At 43.1% G+C, this 26329-nt stretch overlaps 1 protein-coding gene across 1 annotated transcript in view; it reads left to right on the plus strand.

The window, feature by feature from the left end:
- The first annotated feature begins 15925 nt into the window (after positions 1-15925).
- LOC143804021 (uncharacterized) overlaps positions 15926-26329 on the plus strand; it is a 104474-nt gene continuing 94070 nt past the window's right edge. The window contains exon 1 of the mRNA XM_077281768.1: positions 15926-16861. Within this exon, the coding sequence (XP_077137883.1) occupies positions 16823-16861 (39 nt within the window). The 5' untranslated portion in view covers positions 15926-16822. The remainder of the gene's footprint in view (positions 16862-26329) is intronic.

A 26329-nucleotide genomic window follows, 5' to 3' on the forward strand; every position in this document is an offset into this window, starting at 1 on the left:
CTGCCATGTTTCTTTGACAATTATGTAATATGTGTTTTATATATAGAGAAAGTTGTAAGATTCTTGTGCTTGTAACATACATATTGTAATGTATTCCAAAATTTGGTGATGGGATAAAACTTTACTCCTTTGCAAAATGATCCAACATACAGACTTGTGCAGCTTGAATTAATCATTTTACTTTATTGCCAGCTGAAGATACTACTGATATTATGTGCAGGACAAATAACACAGTTGTTCTGTTTGGCTTTTTTCCATAGGGTTATCAGATCACATATGGATCACCATGGATCCCGGTTCCCAATAAGTTTCTGTTGCATGATAATTGTATTAGGCTGGAGTCACACTAAACATATGGAAAATTGGTCTGAGTCTCCCTGCCGAGAGTCGCATGAGTGTTCTCTGTATGGTCAGCCTTGTAATATGTTTGCAATGAGATGATGCGATTTTCTCCCACCCATGTATCCATATGACATGCCTATGGCTTTACATTTCTCTCTGACTTTCCCCATTGAATTAAATAACTCAATGGGCGGAATTGAATAAAAACATAATCAAGGAGCCTATGTATTGGCACCTCAACAAGTTCCCTCCTCCAGTCTTTCAAATAGAGGCCCTGTTGGTGTATTCGTTTTGCAGGTTTGTGTCAAACATTTGTGACAGGCTAACATTCAACACAACTGAGCAGGTTCTTTTCCATTGGGTCTTGTCTCAATGTTTTGGGGAGCCTTACCCAGTGATTGTTGATCCGAAGAGGCGGAGACGAATGTGGGTACATCCTGTTTTGAGTCGATGGCTGGCGAAAGGACACTGACTGTTTGGTTCTCTATGCACCCATCCTTACAACTTCTATCAGTACCGTGTATGGGCGTTGCTGCATTTGACCTCCTTTCGGAGGCTGTGCGACCTGGCATAACCTTCAAGGACACAAAGATGCGCAAATGTATTTCGGCAGAGGAGCGCCTTTTACATACATTACAGTATGTATTCACTATATATTTGTGTGATCTTAAATGTCTTTGGCTTTTTCCAACCCGCTCTGGCCTTCCTTTTTGTCTAAATATTGTCTGTATGTTTCCCTCATCTTAACTTTAATTGCTTCATCACATTTTGTCATTTTCACTCCCTGATGTTTGCCATAATGATCTGTTCCTTAGCATGTAAGAGTGTTGTCTCTTGTTGAGCCAGGGCTTAGTCTCTATGTAGCTTACTTTTATGATGGCCTACACTGTTAAGATTATGCGTGGAGATGTCAATTTCTAAATTTCTGTTTGTTTCTTATTAATTTTAGATTTCTATCTACCGGTCTCTTCTCTTATGCGGCACTTCATCTAGAGTATTTGATTGGGAGATCCACCTTCATAATTCTGTAATGCCTGAGCCCAAAAAAACAGGACTGGCTGCGGATAGCCCGTGGCTTTGATGAAATGTGTGGGTTCCCCAACTGCATAGGGTCCCTGGATGGGAAGCACATCAGTGTTTGTAAGCCGCCAAACTCAGGGTCCCAATTTTACAATGAAAATATTTTTTTCTGTAGTGCTGTTAACCCTGGTCGACAGCACATACAGGTTTATAATTGTTGATATTGGGGCCTATGGAAGAACTGGAGACTCCAGAGTCTTCAATTCTTCCGTAATGGGTTGGCGGCTGCGAAATAATGATTTGGACATCCCACATCTCCCACCAGGGTAAAGTTTGGAGGTGGTTCCTTATGTCATGGTTGCTGAAGAGGTCTTTCAATTGAACTGCAATATCATGAGGCCATATCCATGGAGAGCCTTGGACCACCTGCACCGAATATTTAATTATGATGATTGGTGAAGTGCGCCTTCGGAATTCTCTGTGCAAAATGGTGGGTCCTGATGTCAGCCATACAACTAAGCAAAGCAAATGTAATTGTTGTAATTAAAGCTTGTGTCATACTTCACAACTTCACGAGGATCCATGACTGTCCTTCAAATTATTCTGATGATGGAGTCTTTGGAAATAATGGCATGGCCACAACACATGTTCATAATCCACGTCGTCAGCCCTCTGGCCTTAAAGTGTACAAACATTGGCATCTATTGGCTACCGCACATCCTGACATCTCTGAATTTCACAAACCCTTTATACCATGCTTCAGACGAGCACCCAACTTAAGAGATGCCCTGGTAACGGCAGGCATCGGGTCTAGCAATCCAACACAGCATCAGAGGTTGCTACAGAAACCAAAAACTGGCACATTTCCGTGCCTCCACTGCACACAGTGTAGTAATGTTCTTAAGGGTAACAGGTTCCAACACCCACAATCAAGTAAGAGTTTTAAGATCCAGGAATTCTTTACATGCAATAAATCATTTGTAATCTATCTCATCAAATGCCCGTGCAGTCTCCTTTATGTAGGAGAAACCATACAGCCAATACATGATAGAATATCCAAACACAAGTTGACAATTTGGTGCAAAAACCTCCTTCTACCCATTCCCCATCACTTCATTTCACACTCTTACGGGATCGTGCTACTGAAGTTCCAAGTGATAGAACAAGTACCACCGTCCAGACGGGGTGGTGACAGGATTGCTATGCTTAAGTGACGTGAAGCATACTGGATCCACACTCTGGAGACCTTACCCCAAATGGCTTAAATAGGGAATATAATTTAATGTCATTCATCTGATTATATTCTTTTGCGCATTATTTCTATTTTTTCAATTTTTTCTCCATTTATTCTTATCGTCATTATTATTTATTTGCTCATTTCTTTGCCTGTAAACAACTGTTGAAGTGTATATGTGATATGTTTAATATCATTATAACAATGATGTGACAAGTGGGCAACAATATTACCTCGTCCTCTATGACGTACTGTATTTCATAAATATAAAGAAACCCGGCACTCAACTTATAGTGAATCTTGTTAGATTTATTTAAAGCAAGAATCTTGCTTTAAATAAATCTAACAAGATTCACTATAAGTTGAGTGCCGGGTTTCTTTATATTTACATATGGTGTGGGATCCTACCCGGGCACCCTCACGGGATAGTGCATACGGTCTCCTCCTTTACATATATACCCTTACGTATAGCACATCCCACGGTCATGACTTCCACAGTCTTCTCTTATAACGCAGAGGAGACTTCCCAAATCATTGCACAATCCACCATCTCTAGTGACTTTCTTAAAATCCCCCCCAGGGAAACCAGGGGTAGAGATTTGGAGAGGGAAAAACGTCACTTTATTAACATAGAGTTGCATTGCGCAACATTAACAGAGTATTTACGGGTCCAGCGTATACCACGTGGATTGCGAGTCCCTTTACGCCCTACTCTCTTTAGTGACTCCACGGAGTATTGCTGTAAATTTGAAAAAATCCTCAATAAGTGCTCTTTCGATCTGATTACCTTAACTATAGAACACCTTCATAAAGAGATCGAATCCAGTGCAGCCCGGATCCAAAGCATCGAGACACAACTGGCCGCAGCCAGCACCACAGAAGAATTGAGTGCTCTGAAAACTCAAATTCAAACTGTTCTGGACTTACATTGTAAGGATACGGAAGACAAGAAAAGAAATAAGTTTGCACGGGACACAGAGGACTACGACTTGGATAGAGTCTATAAATGGCGCAGCAAACCCTCTACCAGGTGGGCCCCAAACAGAAATGCTTCCAGATCTTCAGTAGACTTCTCCACTTCAGGGTCAGAACCAGAGAGGAGAGAACCAGCACCCATGAGTCATTTTTTATCGAGAGGCCGCAGACAACCCAGGCGAAGAGGACGAGGCGAGGCCAAGGACACAGGCAGAGACAGCATACAACAACGCGTGACCCGCTCCCAGGTAATTGGCCTTTAGTTGTCAATATTTCTTCCAGGACTCTAGGGATAGCCGAACATAATGTCCTACAAAAGGGCTTATCATACTGCCCTTCGTACAGGTGCAGGACATTTGAACTCGAAATGGACTTACTAAAATTTTTTCGTCGTCTTAGATTGAAAGCGTATTTCTCAGAGGTACCACCACATGACACACCGCCCGTACCCACAAGGTCAGATTCTAAACTTTTAACCGCAGCGAGCCTGGGCTTAAGAACCAAAAGCTCTTTTAGACCTCCACGTGGCTCCCACACTCTTGAATCATTTATTGATCTTGTGTATAAATCTTTTCATGAGTTATGCTCAAACATCAACAGTGGTCAACTACACTTTGCCCCTAATCTCACAGCCCTCGACCAACAGGCTTTGAGATCTTTACAAGATGACCCCAATCTTGTCATAAAACCTGCGGATAAAGGGGGAGCCATCGTGGTCATGGATAAAATAGATTACATCAAGGAGATATCGAGACAATTGAAAGATGCCACTATATACAAGGCACTATTAAGAGATCCCACTAGCGAGACTAGGGCACTAATATCAGAAATTCTACAAAAGTATACAGATCTGGGAGTTTTAGACTCCAAAACATGTGAATTTCTCACTCAACAACATCCCATTACTCCGGTTTTCTATACACTCCCCAAAATTCATAAATGTTTACAAAGTCCACCAGGGAGACCTATAGTGGCCTCAACGGAATCCATTCTATCTACCTTATCCGTCTACCTTGAGAAGGTTCTCACACCCTTGACTAAAAATGCACCCTCATTCATTCTTGACACAGGCGACTTTTTATCTCATATTAAACAACTAGGTATTATACCTAAAGAAGCCCTCCTAGTATCTTTTGACGTAAAAGACTTATATACCTCAATCCCACATGAGGAAGGCTTAGACACAATACGTCGTCTCCTTATCTCTACAGACATGGCTAGTGAACAGATTAATCTCTGTGTTGACCTGCTGAAACTCGTACTTTCACGCAACTTTTTCATATTTCAAGATAAATACTATCTACAGCTACGGGGGACCGCGATGGGGTCCAACGTCGCGCCCCCGTACGCTAACAGCTACATGGCGGATTTTGAAGCTACACTTATCTATTCACATCCTCTCTTCCGTAACCACATTCGGTCATGGAAACGCTTCATTGACGACATTTTCTGTGTCTGGGTGGGTCCACTTGAGTCTCTACAGACCTTCCATCAGTTCCTAGATACTTCTTGGCCGGGTTTATCCTTCACCATGACCCACGACCCAAATAGATTGAGTTTCCTTGACACTTGGGTCATTAAAGAAAATGATGGATCGCTCTCCACAGACCTCTTCACCAAGGAAACAGACAGGAACAGCCTCCTCCACTTTGACAGCTTTCACCCTAAATCAATGAAAAATTCGATACCAAAATCTCAGGTCCAAAGGATCAATCGCATTGTATCTAACGACAATACACGCACTATTAGGGTAGAGGAGCTTCATGCTAAATTCCGTCAACGTGGCTACCCGAACTCAGTCCTTCCCTACACCATTCCAACCAACCCTAGCAACAGGGACAAGGGGTCCAACAGAATCCCGTTTGTACACACCTACCACCCCTACGCCTACATACTTCATAAAACCATCCGTAAACATTGGCATCTGCTCCATGAAGCATACCCTAGGGTCACAGAGTTCGGTACACCGTTTCTTCCCTGCTTCAAAAGAGCACCAAATATCAGAGATAAACTCGTTAAAGCAGATATACCTCCCCAAAAAACCACCCCACAACAACGGTTTTTACAAAATCCTAAATTCGGTACATTCCCTTGCCTCCACTGCAACCAGTGCAGCAATGTCATCAGAGGAGATTCATTTCACCATCCTCACTCAGGCCAACGTCTAAAGATCCGGGGTTACTATACTTGTGACACTGCCTTTGTCGTCTATCTCATCAAATGCCCCTGTGGCTTGTTGTATATCGGAGAGACAACACAGCCTGTTAGGGACCGGATAAGTAAACACAAGTCAACAGTTCGTTGCAAGAACCTGCTTCTCCCCATACCCGAACACTATATTACACATAATCATAACATTTCTCAACTGAGATTCCAAATTATTGAGCATGTACCAGAATCACGGAGAGGTGGTAACCGAATCCAAAGACTGAAACAACGTGAGGCATACTGGATTCACACGTTAGGGACCCTTCATCCAAGGGGTCTCAATAGAGAATATGACCTGTTGTCATTCTTATGAAATATGGGTATAATCTCCCCTTTTTTACTGCAAGGTTTATGCCATCTTGCCCCAAATGTTTACTTTATGGGTTTATAGATTCATTGTTTATTTAGGCGTGTACATATGTATATATGTCATATAATGTGTACTAACTCTGCCTCTCCCTTTACAGAGTCACCGGTATTGATCTTCACTACCTAGGATCCACGTTAATCACTCACGGCCCCTTCCTACACCTTTGGGACCTACATTTGACCGTTCTGAGCCACCATAGTCCTGTGGAACGCATAATGAGGTCACTGGAACGCACACAGTGCGCACGCCCAGCCTCCCTCACTCACTCCATGCTAGGACTGCTCCAATCACGGACCTAAGCCACGCCCACTCTCTTACAACAGTCTCGGCGCGCTCACAGTCCGGACAGACAAGCGGTGGATACCGCGTCGCCAGGACTCGCACGCCCTCCGTTCTTCCTCCTCTCAGGTCTGTACCCTCACACCCAGGCACCGCACGCTATGTACAGCAGTGGCACTAATTGTATACTCCCCCCATCCAGGCTACTGAGGACTCCATTAATCTTTATTACAGCCGGACCCAGTGAGCCTGCGCACATTACCATCCTCTGGTATGCTTACATATATTACCCACAAAGGTTTTTTCTGTACCTCACTGCCTCTTATTTACTGGCGCTGTTTCACTTTCCCTATAGACAAACAGCACTGGCAGATCTTTCCTGCCCTATTCTCTACAGCTCCGACAGGCAGCACGGTATGTCCTATAGTCCACTTAGCGACTTTACACATCTGTTTTTTGTTACTATAACAGGTACAATAGCACATTCTGTGTATGGGAGGTCTTACACCCTGAGTCAGAGATCTGTATTTATTGTGTAATGGTCTGGTTCACCTCTGTAATACTACACCATATATTCATTCATATGACCGTTCCATTGCATTCTTTGTTTGTGTATATACTTTATTTTTTCCTTTCTGAGTGATGTTAACTCATTATATTATTTCTCAATTTTTTGTATATAGTTGACTGAAGAAGGCCAATATAGGCCGAAACGTTTCTTGCTTTAAATAAATCTAACAAGATTCAAAAAATCTTGCTTTAAATAAATCTAACAAGATTCACTATAAGTTGAGTGCCGGGTTTCTTTATATTTACATATGGTGTGGGATCCTACCCGGGCACCCTCACGGGATAGTGCATACGGTCTCCTCCTGTACTGTATTTCATGACTAATACTTTTCTCTTTTTGCTTTTAGAGCCACTTATATTGAATGTGCCTAACTTTGGGACACCCACTCTGGATCTCACTTGACACAACTCCTGTCTACCCAAATCTGCTGCACATTGTCACGATCTTACTCACAGAACTGCTACACATCCCCTTATGGGATACTGTTAACATAGCCACCTGTTCTCCATACACGCCTACTCTCCGCCTTCTGCCCTCCTCCTACCGATGACACGCACATGCCGATGGTGGAACGCAAGCACATCTACGTCCGGAATGCATGACCATCTTGTTCCTGTTTCGTCACTTACGGTCTCCTAATTTTCAATCAATTGGACACTCACTGACGTCTAGATCCCGCCCCCTATCTTTTTATACCAGCACGCTTCACCCACACACTGTGACAAGCGGTGGATACCGCGTCCCACATGGATACACACGCGCCTTCCTGGTACACTAAGGTAATATTACATTAAAACATCATTATCTGGCGGTTCTCATATTTATACTAAATTTGTATTTGGCTCCGTAGATTATCCATATAAGCCTACTGGCTTGATTGAAACTACCATCTACACCATTACTCAAACGGGTATGTTTATCTTTACACATTCATCCTTTTATGTGCCTATCTTCCAAATATTTTATTTACAAAAATATATTATCCATAGATGCTGACACATCTGGGTTACTTACCATAACCACAAGAAACTCTCAGTACAGTAGTCTGGTATGTCACCACTTACTTTATTTCTCCTCACCACCTTTATATCACGGATATCACCACCCATGTCTTTTTCAGATTATATTTATATGAACGAATTTATTGGACTGTACTATTATGACTTGAGGCTCAGCATGCTTATATAGATATATTATACCATATTGACCAATCCTTCCCTTTGTATATACTTGTGTTTGCTTATTTCTATTTTATTCTTTATTATTTTGTTCTTTGGTTTCTTTTCAATTTTTGTATATATTTGCCTTTTTGTAGCAACTGATGAAGGTCATAGTTACCGAAATGTTTTGCTGTACTACAATACTGGACTGAACAAAAGTTCTTCTTCACAACATTAAGTTGAGTGCCGAGTTTACATTATATTGAACTTGAAAACCAGACTTGGATTGTTAGGTTCGGTGCATGAATCTATCACAGTTTGTACGGCACCTCTGGTACGCAGCCTCACCTAGCAGGGAATTGTGTGCATATATACCGCGCAAGACTTCGACCATATGCCTCCTCACCATCATCGTTTACAGTGCGCGATAGATAGTCCAAAACACCAATGTCTACTTGGCACCTGTTACCGGTGATGGGAAGCTCCCTCCTGCGTCGGCCCCAACGTGGTATGGCCGCAGCCTGTGGTGAGGTATCCAGGGGTAGCGTAGGACTACTGCTATGTCCACGTTTATCCTATTCTCAATTGGACTCCTGTCTTGCAGAAGGTCGTGGTGTTGGTTGGTTTGTTGCTGCTGGTGCAGAAGAAGGTCCAGCCACATCTTCAACTTTGTCAACAGGGTCCAATTTGACCTCGGAATCAGATGCTGTTTCTCGTTCAGTAATGTTAGAGTCAGTTCTGTTATTTGTTAAAATTAAAATTAAGAATAACAATTAATTGATGTACCTGAAGGCCAAGTATCAAATTTTCTGTCAAACATGCACTTACGAACGTAGATCCAGAATGAGAGCAAGGAAATTCAATCAGTCATAATATATATATATTTGTGCTTTTTAGTGGCTGCTGCATCACTCTTAGCTGATCACGGCAGCTGGGGCACCGTCTTTTGACATCAGAGACTGCAAAGTGACACAACAAACTACTAAAAGTATGATCACCTTGTTTGCGTTTAGAAAGATAAGTTACAGTGTAAAGTTGCATTCAACTTGCCAAGTGTAAAAGGAAAAACATGCCGGATATGCCAAAGAACATCACGTAGCATAATGTTATCTTATTTTTTGGAGGGGCTTTTTACTTAATTACTATTGTGAAGTTTTTACTTTACTTACTAATTTGCTGCTGGACCTCATGTGTACTTTTGTAAGGAGGTTGCTTTCCCTGCTCCTTGCCTGGAACCACATAGTCAGACAGCTGGGTTGTTGGGGGGAAGACTTTCTGCCCTGGACAGAGGGGACGAGGTGACTGCTGGGAAGAGAGAGGTGTGGTCAGAAAAAAGCGGGAGAGCAGAGAGAAGGCAGCGCGCCAAAGAGAGGGCAGGCTGCAGCGCCGCGCTCCCCTAAAAGTAGTGCTCCCCATGAGGGCACTGAGGCTGGGATGCCCGCCAGAGTGAAGGCTGGATGTGGGGGTGTAGATTTGGAAGCCTCCAGAATCAGAGACAGTGACTGTGCAGCCCTGGTGACCGCAGTGACAAGCAAAGAATCCCTGGTGACCGCAGTGACAAGCAAAGAATCCCTGAGTGTGATAAGTAACTACCCAGTGTGTGTGTGACAGCGTTACTACAGAGAGACTGTCAGCCTGGTGCACAGAGGCTCTTGCAGCAGCGACGGAGACTGTGCTATTTCCTGGTTCCAGTTTAACTTTGAGAAGACCAGGCTGCAAAAGTTTAACCCCGGAGTCTTCAGGAGTCTCCAGTTCTCAGAAGGCAGGAAAGACTTCAGACTTTTCAAGTGCTGCTGGTGACTGTACCCACATTGGAATAAGGACCCTTCAGTCAGGACCTCCCTGGACTGATAAGTTACAAGAACACTCGTTAACCCTTTCGTTTCCGTTTAACTGTTTACTATTGATTTACCTCTATTAACCCCCTGTTTACTCCCTGCGAGGAGAATCTACTCCTGTTAATAAATTCCCCTCAACAGTTGGTCTGTCTGTTCCATGATGACATACGCAACCCTGCACTCTATTACACTTTCCTCATAATTAGGGAACATCTGGCAGCATATGCGTCTCCAAGCTGCATCCTTTCTATTGCGGTCCGCATAATTGGCGGTCGCCTTGGTCCCATATTGCAGGCCTCTCCTGCACAAGAACAACCAGCATTTCCACATTAATATGTCTAGCCATGTTGCTGGTATCCATGGAGGCGTGTTCCTGGCTTTTTTAAAAGGTTGCCAGGAAAATTTGCATGCTAAGCTTCCTATTCTTGGCTGATGCACTTTCCTGTCAGCAGGAAAATGTGTGCGTATTTGTCGCAAGCTACACTAATGGTCCATGTGGCGTCCGAGTTTTTCTCGAAAACCATAGGCTTGCATTGGCGAGTCTTGGATGATAAACAGGTACAATCGCAGCATGTTGAATACGTCTGAGAAAAAATACGGTGATGTGAGCCCAGGGCCGTATTTAGAGTTTCTGCTGCCCTAGGCACTTTTAGTGCTGCCTCCCCTTTTGGTGAGTATGACACTATCGGCAGTGACTTTGGCAAGAATCGCTGATGTGAAAGTCGCCTTTTGCAGCAGATCGGGCAGTTTTTCTGCATCTGCCGTGTAATGGATCACTTACGGCAACACTGCGTTCGGCCTCATTCATTCCTCATGGGATTTGTGGCACTTGCTGTGATCTGGCAAATGCGGTACCATACCTCCCAACTTTTGAAGGGAAAGAGGTATAAAGTTTGCGGTGCGCGTAGTGCGCTGCGGCAAATTTTAGGCAACGCCTCTGACCTAATTTCACAACCAGTCACACCCATATCCACGTCCCAACCACACCCATTTAGCACTGCTGATCACACTGTGTCATATACATTAATTATAAGCAAAAATAAATATGGCCACACAGTGCCCCATATTGTATAATGGCCACACATGATGCTCAATACTGTATAACGGCCACCACACATGATGCTCCATACTGTATAATGGCCACACACAGTTCTCCATACTGTATAATGGCCACACATGATGCTCCACACTGTATAATGGTCACACATGATGCTCCATACTGTATAATGACCCCACATGATGCTCAATACTGTATAATGGCTCATCTCCCCCCATCCTGTATGCATAGCTCATCTCCCTCCCATCCCATATGCATGGCTCATATTCCCCCCTCCTCCTGTATGCATGGCTCATATTCCCCCCCTCCTGTTTGCATGGCTCATAATCCCCCCTCCTGTATGCATGGCTCATAATTCTCCCCCACCTCCTGTATGCATGACTCAAATCCCGCCCCCTCCTGTATGCACGGCTCATATCCCCCCCCTCCTGTATGCATGGCTGGCTCATATTTCCCCCCTCCTGTATGCATGGCTCATATCCCGCCCCCCTCCTGTATGCATGGTTCATAATCCCCCCCTGTATGCATGGCTCATAATTCCCCCCACCTCCTGTATGCATGGCTCATATTCCACCCCCCACCTCCTGTATGCATGGCTCATATTCCACCCCCCCTCCTGTATGCATGGCTCATATTCCCCCCCTCTTGTATGCATGGCTCATATTCCACCCCCCCTCCTGTATGCATGGCTCATATTCCCCCTCTGTATGCATGGCTCATAATCCCCCCCTGTATGCATGGCTCATAATTCCCCCCCACCTCTTGTATGCATGGCTCATATTCCACCACCCCCCCTGTATGCATGGCTCCTAATCCCCCCCCTGTATGCATGGCTCCTAATCCCCCCCCCTGTATGCATGGCTCATAATTCCCCCCCACCTCTTGTATGCATGGCTCATATTCCACCCCCCCCTCCTGTATGCATGGCTCATAATCCCCCCTGTATGCATGGCTCATCTCTCCACGCCCCCCGCTCCCATCTTGCATGGCGCGGCTTACCGTCCTTCTTCATTCCCCCTGTCCCTCATACTCACCTCTCCCACACCGCGCGGCCACGCCGACATCCCTCTGGCTCTGTCCCGACTCCCGGCGCAGCACCTTCTTCCTGCGTGAGCGGTCATGTGGTATTTGTCCCCCATATATTGGGTATTGGCGTAGTCGGGAGAAATTGCACAACAAACTTTGGAGTCCATATTCTCCTGTTACCCTTGTGAAAATAAAAATGTGAGTCTAAAGTAACATTTTTGTGAAAAAAGTTAAATGTTAAATTTTTCCTTCCAGATTCCATTAATACCTGTGAAGCACCTGATGGGTTAATAAACTTCTTGAATGTGGTTGTGAGTACGTTGAGGTGTGCAATTTTTATAATAGTGTAAAATTTTGGAATTTTCTATCATATAGGCTCCTCAAGTAACTACAAATGTGATGTGGTCCCTAAAAAATGGTTTTGTAAATTTTGTTGGAAAAATTAGAAATCGCTGGTCAAATTTAACCCTTCTAACTTCCTAACAAAAAAATTAATGTTTGAAAAATTGTGGTGATGTAAAGTAGACATGTGGGAAATGTTATTTATTAACTATTTTGTGAGACATAACTCTCTGGTTTAAGGGTATAAAAATTAAAAGTTTGAAAATTGCAAAATTTTCAACATTTTCTCCAAATTTCCATTTTTTTCTCAAACAAACGCAAGTCATATCAAACAAATTTTACCACTATCATGAAGTACAATATGTTACAAGAAAACAGTCTCAGAATGAGTGGGATCCGTTAAAGTGTTCCCGTTAAAGTGACACTGGTCAAAATTGTAAAATTTGGCCTGGTCATGAAGGTGAACAGAGGCTTGAGGATTGAAGGGGTTATAAACAATGTACATTTCATACATGGCCAAACTGGTGAACAGGGGATAACATGTTATACATTCTCCTTCTCCATCTTCCACACAATACACTGGCTCCATTCCCAGAGTTACAGTTTGCATTTCGTTCTCGGCAACAGGTACCACGTGGCATGGGAAGAGGTTGGATTTGCCTGCATTATCTTAGGTGTAGGGTTCTATGGGTCTACGTGTATCGCTATTGCCCTAGTACCAGGAGTCTTTCCCTATGTTTCAGTACCATACGTTTCCCAGACTGATAACCTTTCCTTTCTGGAGGGGTCCCCACTGGTGTGAGATTACCTGCTGCCTCTGTAACTAGCGTCTTTCAATGCTGAGCCTTGTAATTCCGCAACTGATGAACCTGTCTTCTGCCTTTCACCTCCTCTCCAACATTCAGACTACTCAAAACTGACTAAGCACTTCCTATATCCCTAAAACCTTTCCACTGGTTCCCCTGTTCCCCTGTAGGGCCGCCCTTCTCCACTCCCTGGGGACGGCCTTGTAGTTAACCCTGCAGGAACCTAAAACACCCACCAGCCATAGGGATAAAATATTTTTTATAATATGCATACATTTTAATCACACAATATGGCTTTTTAGCACACTTGAGGTAAACAGGACTCCTTGTCCACCCTCTTACATAACTATCTCTGTAGACGATCCCATAGTCATTGAATGGATCATCAGTGCGCTCGCTCATTGATTTAAACTTCAAAATAATGCAGATCAATGAAGATTAATGAGGGACTGACATCACCATTTTTGTAAAAAATGATGTTCCCTGCAGTGGGACCCATAGAAATCAGACATTTATCATCTATCCCATGTATAGAGGCTAAATGACCATTGTTGCACAATCTTATGTAATTGAGAAAATGCTCTGGTTTCATGTTCTTTCTCATATGTTCTTAACTGTTGTTTCCATTGCTACTTCCCAAGTGACAACAGGAAGGAGTTTCTACTGTCACCTGCGTCTATAGATGAGGAACACTTGAAAAAAATGAAAACCTTTTCATGTTTTTATTTTCACCATACTTATACAGGGGTTGGACAAAATAATGGAAACATCAACAAAAGTTAGTTTAATATGGTGTAGGTCCACCTTTTGTGGCGATTACAGCCTCAATTCTCCGAGGTATGGATTCATACAAGGTGTGAATTGTTTCCAAAGGAATTTTAGCCCATTTTGCAGTTAAAACACCCTCCAGTTCTTTGAGCTACGATAGCGGAGGAAATCGACGTCTAACTTGAATCTCTAAAATTGACCAGAAATGCTCAATAATGTTGAGGTCTGGGGATTGTGGGGGCCAGATGAGATGCTCAACTTCATTAGAATGTTCCTCGTGCCATGCTTTAACAATTCTAGCTGTATGAATTGGTGCATTATCATCCTGAAAGATGGCGTTCCCCTCCGGGAACAGTGCTTGAACCATTGGGTGCACTTGGTTGCCCAAAATGCCTAAATAATCTTGGCTGTTAATTCTTCCATGAAGGGATATGATTGGTCAGGCGGATCTCCATGAAATAGCACCCCAGATCATCACAGAACCTCCACGATGTTTTACGGTTGGGAGAAGGCAGTCTGGATGGAATGCTTCTTTCGGCTGTCTCCAAACGTACACTCGGCCGGAGGTCGGAAAAAGGGTAAACGATGATGCGTCTAAGAATATAACATGTTTCCACTGCTCGAGGGACCAATTCTGGAGGTTTCTACACCACTCTAAATGCTTGGAAACATTTGTCATTGAGAGCAGCGGTTTTCTAATTGCAGCTCTTCCGTGGAATCCAGATTTGTGCAGCTCCAGACAAACAGTTTTCGTGGAAACTGGGTTCTGTAGGTGTTCATTGAGCTCAGCAGTGATTTTCGGAGCCGTGGTCTTGCGATCCTCTCTCACAATTCACTTTAGAGTCCGACGGTCTCTCTCAGTCAACTTTGACTTTCGGCTGGACCTGTGCTTTGCTGCGGACGTTTTTCCTTCTCTTTCAAATGCAGTCATTACTTTGGGGACAGTACCTCTTGACACGCCAAGCATTCGGGCAGTTTCTGTTACACTAGCGCCTGCCATATGAGCACCAACAATTTGGCCTCTTTGAAAATCCGAGAGGTCTGCCATTGGTGTCAGGTTCTCATCAATGTTCTTACAATTATGCAAAACAAACAGTTAATTTACATACACATATCACATAACACAAATAATCAACTACAAAACATTACCATATGTCAGGGTTTGCATGTTTATAACATGTTCAAAGATTATGATGCCAAAACGTTAGGTGTTTCAATTTTTTTGTCCAACCCCTGTATATGTGCAGCTTTGTTTTTAGCTCTGCTTTTATATACTTTCTGTCTTTCAAGTTACTCTATGTTGGCTTAATTTGTATGGTTTCTTTCATTTTTCAGAGCTTCTGTTTTCTACCTTCCCGCTTATGGAGCTGGTAGTCAATTTGCCAAACAACCACACAGAGCCACATGGCTGCATCCCCTGCGCTTTAAGATAGGACGTGATCATCAGCCTGTTTACACTGCAAGATGAGCTTTTTTAACAACATTCGTTAATGGTTATCTTGCAGTGTAAAGGCAGGTGCAAAATAGAAGCACAGTGAGCAGGCGATCTCTATAAATCCCATCCACTTTGCTGGAACTGTAAGGCTTCTTTCGCACTTACGTCGGTACGGGGCCGTCGCAATGCATTGGCCCGACGTACCGACGCACGTTGTGAAAATTGTGCGCAACGTGGGCAGCGGATGCAGTTTTTCAACGCATCCGCTGCCCAGTCTATGTCTCGGGGAGGAGGGGGCGGAGTTCCGGCTGCGCATGCGCGGTCTGAAATGGCGGACGCGACGTACAAAAAAACATTGAACTTTTTTTGTGACGATGGTCTGCCAAAACACAACGGATCAGGTGCACGACGGACGCTACGTGTGGCCATCCGTCGCAATCCGTCGGCAATACAAGTCTATGGGCAAAAAACGCATCCTGCGGGCACATTTGCAGGATCCGTTTTTTGTCCAAAACGACGGATTGCGACCGATGCCACACGACGCAAGTGTGAAAGTAGCCTAAGATGCTTGCTGTAAAATATGCAAAGTTAAAAATGCAGCAAAAGCTCATCATGAGCATGTAGACAAAGATGCTGTGTTTTTTCTGCATAAAACTACACAACGAGGAGAAAAAAAAACTCATGGTTGGAACTTCATCTTAAAAAGATTCTTTATGAAAACGAATTATAATGGCCCACAATGACATCATCTGCTTTGGATGAATGGATATAAACATCAAAGACTTTCAACTGTGAAAAAAAGGAATAAAAAAAAAGCCCCAAAAATAATGAATCAAAATAATTTAGTACAACAGTCATTCCCCAACTGAAAACCAGCCGTCACCACCAGACAATAAATCTCAGATCAATTTACAACTGTATTCATTATTATAAATGCTAATGGAGCGCATATGAGCGATTCTCATTCAGTTTGTAAATGATGTCATCTTCCCTTAGTTTTTGTTTCCAAGTAGCACAATTCATGATGGGAGTGAGAAAAGAGATGTAAATTTCAGTCTAGCCTCAATAGTTGCCAGTGAACTGGCCGAGCACTCTCACTTTATTCAGAGCAGACAATGGTACATCTTGGAGCATGCCTAGTAGACATTCCCCCAGCCTGCGGACTGTGAACAAACCTGTTTGTACTGTCGTACAGTCGAGCAGCGCACAGATAAACCCTAATTGTTATTCAGCTCCTTAACATAAGCTTCTGGCATAGCTTACAATCTTCGCTGGTGCTAAGACTGTCGAAAATAGCAACAAGAATGCCTGCCACCTAAGAGACCGCGGTGGGACGAGAATAATTACATCCTGTAATCTGCAGTTTGGGACATTTTTATAAAGTTTCCGAAATGTTCAGCGTAATGTACTTTCTTCGCAGCTTCTTCAAGGTAAGCTCAATCCACTTCTAGCTATGTAAAGAATGTTTCTTCCCCGCAAGTGAATGTCAAGGCTCTGTCCGGTGGAACGCAGAAAAATGTTCTCCTGGGGTTAATGCTTAATAATTGGTGTAATCTATTCACTGGGGCTTAGTTTTTGTGCTCGAAAAGTTTAATCTGTTCCATTCAATATCCCTATTTCCATCCAAGAACTTACCTTTTTATATATTTACATTGTTTATTTGTCTTAATTCAGTTGTAATAGGAATCCTATAGATTTTAGAGATGTCTATGGTGCCGAACTATGTAGGGAACACGTGCGGGACACCACATTGCCTCTGGCACTACCTCTATCACACACAATCAAAACGATCATTTATTCCAAGGGAGGAGTAGAAGGGCGACAATTTGTAGGTTTAATTTAAGCTTAGGGTAAATCCAAAAATAGTCTGATATTTTACTGCACCCTGAATTAAAGAAAGGGAGGCGTGGGGCTACAGTGTGTGCAGAATAGTTTTACTACAATACAATATTGTAATATCAGTCAGGCAGATGTTATATTTATTTCCGAAGTGTTACACCTATGTAAACTTCTACGTACAATGCCGGAAGAGTCCCTATGGGACATTTTGAATTATGCCTATAGTGCCGACATGGAAAGTTGTGCTCACATGAATCTCTGCCACTGTGGCTCACAATCTAAGTTTACATATGCAAGAATTTGTACCAATATTATAGGAGGACAACTGACAACTGGAACATTTTTGGCATACGGGAGCAAATTGGAGGGAACCCACACGAGAAAGCACGAGATCTCGCTGGTTAGATGTAAACTCAGAACTTCAGTGTCACATTGTAAAGTCTTTTCGCTTATGCAGGATATTGATTGCTCCTATATTATGTATTTATTAGCTGGAAGTCTCCATCTAGCAGCTCTCCCACTGATATACACCTACAGCTGACAGCCAGTGAATGTCAGTCCATACTGGGAACCATAGATATGCAACATTAGGAGGCCTTTGGGGTAATCACTCACTTTAGATGAGCATTTTTTAAAAAAACAAGACATGCTTTACATACTGAAACATCTGAATATATATATATATATATATATATATATATATATATATATATTCACCAGGATAGTCACCCTTTGAGCCATAGTAGCCATTATACTATGCACTTAGAGGTTAGGTGGCCCTATTATGCCTTTGTGCAGAGGCGGACATACCATTGGTGCAAACTGTGCTTCCGCACAGGGGCCCAAGAGGAAAGGGGGCATCTACCATCTACAAAACAGGTAGAGGTGTGCATTATGATGAGCTACGGGAACGCAAAGGGCCCATGTACTGTTCTTGCCCAGGGGCCCTTTTCTGTCATTGTTCACGAGTGCGTTCATGTGTGAGCATGTTCCATTATTGCTTCTAGACTAGAATATTCCTGTAATGTGGTGCCATACAGAGCATGATATTGAGTGCATGGAGCACTTGAACCCTCTACAAATTGTCAGTAAAAAAACCAAAAAAAAAGTCAAAACTCTGGATTATTAATATTTGTTAAAACATGATTGGAATTCTTGACATGCAGCAATGGTGAAGTCTCCATCATAATGTTTATTAGCTTACTCACGTTACTAGTGTTTGCTTGTAATTAGCTGTATAATGGACAATAAAAGCGCTGTGATTCATAGCTCCTCATAAGAGATTCTGGACCGGCCTTTAAAGCGTTGTTGCTGGTCATCTATAATAACAATATATACATGTATAGTTCTGTTTATGAGCAAAAGTAGTAAAACTCGACAAAATACCAGTTGATGCTGTGTAAACAGAAAAGTCTTATTACGTCTCTGGCAGATCTAATGATAGGGTTTGTCTGAGCTGCTGCCAGGTCTCATTTTACTGAACATTTGGTGACATGTGAGGCTGTAGTTATGCCGGGACAACAGCTCCCAGGTTACTTCTTTGTATGTTTGTTTTCCTTTTCCGAGTTCTGCTGCATACACCTATATCAAGAGCAGTAATGTTACATAAACTATTTGTGAGTTTATTGCTTCGTTGCTTCCTGTTTAACAGAAAATAAACTATGGGATATGTGATCGATGCTTGTATCCCATCTACACGGAAGAGCTGTAAATACATTGCGCACCCGTTTTACACAGCCGCATTTCTCGAGATCCCAGAGAACACTGTATGTTTCCAACTAAAGCTGGCCATAGAGTTAAAGGCTATATACAGTACTCCTTTGCATACATTTTTGTTAAATATTAATTTGCTTTCTTAATTCAAAATTAAAAAAGTTTGAAATAATGTTCCTTAAAGCGATTTAAATTGGAGTTTGTATCTTTTTCCTATGCCGCTAAGAATTTACAGGCAGGTATTGCTAACTACTAGTGAAAAGCGAGTATACTCGTTGCTTGAGTTTTCCCGAGCACGCTCGGGTTGTCTCCGAGTATTTGTAAGTGTTCGGAGATTTAGTTTTCATTGCCGCAGCTGAATGATTTACAGCTACTAGCCAGCTTGATTACATGTGGAGATTCCCTAGCAACCAGGCATGTACTCAGCCTGGCTAATAGCTGTAAATCTTTCAGCTTAGGTGATGAAAACTAAATCTCCCAACACTAACAAATACTCAGAGACCACCCTAGCATGCTCAGGAAAACCCGAGCAATGAGTATACTCGCTCATCACTACTAACTACCTATTGATCTCTGCCGGCTCAGAAAGTCATGGACTGCTCCTGCCGGTGATTCTTCTGCTTCCCGTGACTCTCTTATGCTCTGCTCAGTCAATGGGTCATCAGTCACTCGTCACTGCCAATGGAATAATAATATAATAATAATAATTTTATTTCTATAGCGCCAACAATTCTGCAGCACTTTACAATTAAGCGGAGACATGTCCAGGCAATAAAAGCAGCACCGGGTGACATACAGTTCAACAGTTAAAGGAGGAGTGAGGGCCCTGCCCGCATGCTTACAAGCTATAAAGAAGTAGGGGGGCACAGTAGGTAAAAAGTGTTTGCTATGTGCAGTCCAGACATCATTATAATAAATAGGACATTTCAAAGAAACTGCATGAGCTGGTCATCAGTCAAAATCTGTCTAAGTATAGTTACCAAGTACTGTTGGGTGCATGGATGATGTGGAGGCGGATGAGTAGAAGGTACTAGATTCTGAGTAAAATTTATAAAGAGAAGCAGGGAAGAGTTAGATTAGCGAAGCCACGTGATAGGCTTATCTAGACAAATGTGTTTTTAAAGCATGATTAAAAATGTGCTGGCTAGGTACTGAATCGTCTGGAGTAGTACATTCCAGAAAAATGGCGCAGCATGAGCGAAGTCTTGGAGATGGAGATGTGAAGTCTGGGTTATGGAGAATGTTAATTTTAGATCAATTACAGAATGGAGACCATGGGTAGAGTGATAAACAGAGATAAGGGAGTAGATATAGGGTTGTGTAAAACTGTAGAGAGCTTTGTGGGTGAGAGAGATAAGTTTGTATTGTATTCTGTAGCAAATGGGTAGCCAGTGCAATAACTGGCACAGCATGGAGGCATCAATGTACAGGCTGGACAGAAATGTGGCCCTTAGTGCTGCATTCCAGATGGATTGGAGAGGAGAAAGTTTGGTTGCAGAGAGACCGATCAGTAGAGAGTTGCAGTAGTCCGGATGAAAATGAATGAGTCGTACTGATTGATATCCAAACCCCACTGCCTTACTGCGGGAAGCTGGCTGTCAATCAGCATGACACCGGCAGTGAAATCCCGCTGACAGAGCAGAGCAGTAGAGAAAGAACTGCCCTATAGATGTGAGGTAAATGGAAGCAGGACAATTGCCGCCTAAGACAAAACAGATTGTCACCGGCAAAACAAGCAGGTAGTCTGCAATTACCTGCTGGTAAGTTGTTAGACCGTAGCAAAAGAATAACCAAAGTCCCAGAAAACCACTTTGAACATTTTCTACCATTTGTTGCTGCAGAGGGTCTGTAAGTCTGTTATCTAGATGAGTGCTACAATGTTACAAATATATCAGAGCTACTGCACAGATCTGATGGCCCTTAGCTCTCGTTAATTTTGTTCTTCTTTTTTTAGGCTCACTCAGACGTCAGTGATTGTTGATCTACGTTGATCAACTTGACCGATGTTGTATGGTCAATGTGTTACTTTTGTACACCACCGTTTCATCAGTTTTACTTGTATAGAAAAAAAAGCTGATGGAGTTTTCTCATGCTTCTAACAGTCAGTGAAAAATGGACACTACTCAGATGGCATCCAAAAAATACATGAACATGTGAACACCTAAATAGCCTATAATAGGTACGAGCTCTTTCTGAATATACAGTAGACAACAAGGAAAGCACAAAATAAGGAAATAAGGGCAGGATAGAAGCTGTGCTGAAGCTGTAATGAAAACAACAGAAGCACCCAGCTTATACACAGAGCTCACATCCAGCCTATATCACTGGGAGGGACACTCCCACAAGAGAAAATCTGAATCTTGTATCAGGCTGCAAACTGCATAGCAAGGAGTTGAAAATTGAATGAAGATTGAATTTAGTGTCATTTTGTTAACTAAAAGCAACCACTAACCAACAGTATTGAAAAATAGTATTTTCCATGTCAGAAGTATCCATGACCTTTGAAGAGGCCCTTTCAACGCTGCTGTCTTGTCTATGTTAGAAAACATGTGCATTCTTTGTAAACTACAGTAACAGTACTCTAGCTGTGTATTAGTAACTCTCTGTTATGTTCCCGCGCAGTCTTATACTGTCCTATCATAGCTAACTGGTAGAATGTGTAACGAGACTCCATAGGAAATGCCTGGTTGTCAATTTATTTATTGATTTCCAGGAGAAATATCGTCAATGTTTTAGATCAGATGTAAAAATTACATGAGTTGACATGTAAATGGAATAAATGGCGCTATAAAAATGTATAATAATAATAAGTATCAACAGTACCTGAAATCTGGTTTACCTTCATGAAAGTACTTGTGTGATGATTTCCCAGGCCCCATGGATATTAAATGATCTTGCATTTCTATGGTTACTCTAATTCAAATAACATAAATGAGAGAATCCGTGTGCCATACAGTGCCCCCTCATGCTGTGCACTAATCATAATACAGTGAATGAGTTTTGTATCACTATCACTACCTAACAGCGATTGCTCCCTGTCTATGGCCGGCGTCACACTAGCGAGTTTTACGGCCGTATTAGCGCAGAAAATACGTCCAGAAAATACGCATTACACACGGCCCAATGATTCTCTATGGGGCAGCTCCTATCTGCCGTATATTACGCATCCGTAATATACGGTATGTTACGGGCGTAGAAAATCGCAGTATGCTGCGTTTGTCAGCGTATTGCGCAAAAAATCCGCCAATGAAAGTCTAAGGGGGCGAGAAAATTACAGATTACACGGACCATGTGTGTGACTTGCGAGAAATACGCAGCGGTGTTCTATAGAAAAGCCGGTAATTCAGTGCGGTGTACAGTAAAATCACACTGACAGAATAGAATAGAATAGGTAGAATAAATGTGTACACATAGAATAGGTATATATATATATATACATATATATGTCAGTGAGACACATATATATATATATATTTATATTTAATTCACCGCTAGATAGCGGAAAAGCCGGTAATTCAATTGCCGGCTTTTCCTATCTCCTTCACAAGCCGACAGGATATGAGACATGGTTTACATACAGTAAACCATCTCATATCCCTTCTTTTATTACATATTCCTCTTTACTAATGTAACAAGTGTCTCTGTGTAAAATTTGGGGGCTCTAGCTATTAAATGAAAGGGTTAAATCCCGGAAAAAATTGGCGTGGGCATCCGCGCAATATTCTCCGCCAGAGTGGTAAAGCCAGTGACTGAGAGCAGATACAGTATTAATAGCCTAGAGGGGGACTAAGGTTATTGCCCCCCCGGCTAAAAACATCTGCCCCCAGCCACCCCAGAAAAGGCACATCTGTAAGATGCGCCTATTCTGGCACTTAGCCTCTCTTCCCACTCCCGTGTAGCAGTGGGATAAGGGGTAATGAAGGGTTAATGTCACCTTGCTATTGTAAGGTGACATTAAGCCAGGTTAATAATGGAGAGGCGTCAATTATGACACCTATCCATTATTAATCCAATAGTATGAAATGGTTAATAAAACACACACACATTATTAAAAAGTATCCCCATATCCCACCGCTACACGGGAGTGGGAAGAGAGAGGCTAAGTGCCAGAATAGGCGCATCTTCCAGATGTGCCTTTTCTGGGGTGGCTGGGGGCAGATGTTTTTAGCCAGGGGAGGGCCAATAACCATGGTCCCTCTCACCCTCAGTCACTGGCTTTCCCACTCTGGCGGAGAAATTTGTGCGGTAGCCCATGGGATTTAACCCTTTAATTTAATAGCTAGAGCCCCCAAATTTTACACAGAGACACTTCTTACATTAGTAAAGAGGAATATGTAATAAAATAAGGGATATGAGATGGTTTACTGTATGTAAACCATGTCTCATATCCTTTCGGGTTTGTGAAGGAGATAGGAAAAGCCGGCAATTGAATTACCGGCTATCTAGAGCTGAATTAAATATAAATATAAATTTTGTATGCCAGACTTGATGAAGTTTATGTATGCTGCAGTAAGATGCACCAAATTCAGTCAGAGGCATGTACTTCTTAATAAATTCCTGTTGCTACTTTTTTGCATACATTACAATAAATTTGTTGTCTTCAGTTTACCACATACCTCCCAGCAAAGCTCTGCCTACTTTTTAAAAATTAGGCAGTGTTAACTAAGACTGTCGTAAAAATGCCAAAAGTCCAAAACATTTTTCAGTTGCACAAAAATGTATCATGTTTCAAGCAGTTTTATGTAAGAAACTGGCAAAAATGGCTTTATAAATTGGTTCCTACATATTTTTGCCGATACCAACACCAAAAGAAAAACCTAGGGGGATAAGAAAAAAGGGTGTCCGTGTCCTTGCCACGTGACTATGGTTTACCCATTTCATCAGCTTGAGGTGTAATTTTGCTCAGAGTCCAAGTTGCCTACTACTCATGTCTTCTATTTGGTTATGTCCTGTCATTATTTTTGTATTTTTACTTCATAATAATTAACCTTGGGCTCACCCCCTTTCTTATGAATATATAGTTATATCGGTCTTGTTCTTTTTTTAAATGGGCTATATTTTGTGCCTTCTTTAGTTACACCTTAATCATCTACATGGTTTCATACCCTTATGTGGAGACACGGGGGTCAGTGGGTGCTCTAGTCCACTAGCCAAAACTGCATGGATCAGGGATCATTGAACGCCTTTTACCGTGGGCATAACACTACTCAGACAACACGGGGGGTAAAATAGTGTTGAGATACTTTATTGAACCACAAAAAAGGTAAATAACACATATAACAGTCCCAGTAAAATAACCAAGATCGTGCAAAATTACAAAGTCTCACCCTTCTGCTGACTTACAAGGATTAGAGCAGCTGTGACTTCAGAGCTTCCAGGGCCGACTACCCCACCTGTGGAAAGCACAAAAAGGAGTTAGTGACAAGTTTAGGAAGCTGACAGTCTGCTGAGGTACAAGTCCAGGTAACGGAAGGATCACAACCTGGCTTCTCCGAACATCTCCATGGAGCCAGCTGACCGGTGGGTCCCATTCCTGGCTTTCCCAAATGTATTCATGGGGCTCAGGTGATGGATGGGTCCAAATCCTGACTACCCCAAAAGTATCCATGACTCAGTAATGATCAATGGAGCAAATCTGTATTCTTTCAGCAAGGGCCATGGTCCCCTAAGTTGGCATCCTGTAGAACAGGGGTGGGCAATTAATTTTGCCATGGGGCCGCATGAGAAATTGGGATGGTTTTAGAGGGCCGGACTAATATAATTACCGTATTTTTCGGACCATAAGGCGCACCCCAAATTTGGTGTGAAAATTGCAGAAAAAAGATTTTTTATAAGATGGGGGTCCGTCTTATTGTCCGAATTTACAGTATCTTACCTGAGGGCTGGCGGTGGCAGAGCAGGGTCACAAGAGGCATGGTGTCGGCAGAGGTGGGGTGATGCGGTGTGGCGTGCACCTGAGCAGGGTCCCACCCTGCTTAGGTGGGTGACGCCACGGCCTGGTGTCCATGGGGGGGTTGCAGCAGTGGTGTGGCGACGGCAGAGGTGCGGTATGGCGTGAGCAGGGTCCCTTCCACCGGTGAGGTGACGCAGCGGCCCGGAATGCAATGTGAGTAGCAGAGCCGGGTTGAATATCGGTGGCGGCGGCCATCTTCCCGAGGCCGCGCGTGCGCAGATGGAGTGCTCTGCTTCACGGGGCTTCAGGAAAATGGCCGTGGGAGGCCGCGCGTGCGCATATGGAGATCGCGGCGGCCATTTTCCTGAAGCCGAGATCTAAATCTGCAAACTCGGCTTCAGGAAAATGGCCGCAGCGATCTCCATCTGCACACGCGCGGCCTCCTGCAGCCTTTTTCATGAAGCCCCGTGAAGCAGAGCACTCCATCTGCGCACGCGCGGCCTCGGGAAGATGGCCGCCGCCACCGATAAACCAATGATCAACCCGGCTCTGCTGCTCACATTGCACGTGACGTTCAGAGCTCGGGGCCTTCACTCCAGCCGCCAACGGTCCTCCTCAGAAGCGTCTGGCGGCTGGCCGAGCGGTGCCGGGGGCGGCTGTCAGAAGTGACAGCTAGCTGGCAGGCCGTTTAAAATAATCAGGCGGGCCGGATGCATCTTGCCCAGGTCTGCTGTAGAATGTTAAATCTGTGTCCCTCATGATGGGAGACATGATGTCTTGACTGCTGTCTTATAAAGAGTATCTGGTTCTTTGGATCTCTGGAACTTTTGGCTGTCTGGATGTCTATGACAGAGGTGCATCTCCTCTATTTATAGTTAACACCTGTCCTTCAAGCCAGCATCCAGAGGCAAAGAGAAAGATGTGATGAGGTTAACTCGCATTTATAGTTTATCCTTCAATGTTTACAAGTCAGTAAACTGGCTGGCCTGGACAATGTGTAATCAACATATCAGGAAACATCATTGTTCAATTAACCTGCGTCTCTGTCATCAAGGATCACAGTATTACATCAATATTACAAGCTTATACAAATAAAAGTCTGTGTTTTCTTGAGCAACCAAAGAACAAACGCATGAATTTAAAAGTCAACATATAGATAACAGTCTATTACACCTGGCTTACTGAAAACAGATGTCTGGTTAATTAAGACCAAATGCTGTGTCATCACACCTTACATCTGTCTTCTCTTTGTATTCACACTGTTTTTCATTCATCTCAAAATTTACATACACATTGGAGCACTTGTTGTTTTCACTCATCTCTGTCCTGCTTGATGCTCCACTCCCCTCTGATTCTCAGCGGCCAGTGAGCTATGGTTGCCATGATCACACGTCCTTCCTGCGTCGCCCTCCCCTCCCACCTTCTGACGCATCATTTACTGCATTTGCACTTT

This window comes from Ranitomeya variabilis, chromosome 2 (assembly GCF_051348905.1).
Source record: "Ranitomeya variabilis isolate aRanVar5 chromosome 2, aRanVar5.hap1, whole genome shotgun sequence".
NCBI lineage: Eukaryota > Metazoa > Chordata > Amphibia > Anura > Dendrobatidae > Ranitomeya > Ranitomeya variabilis.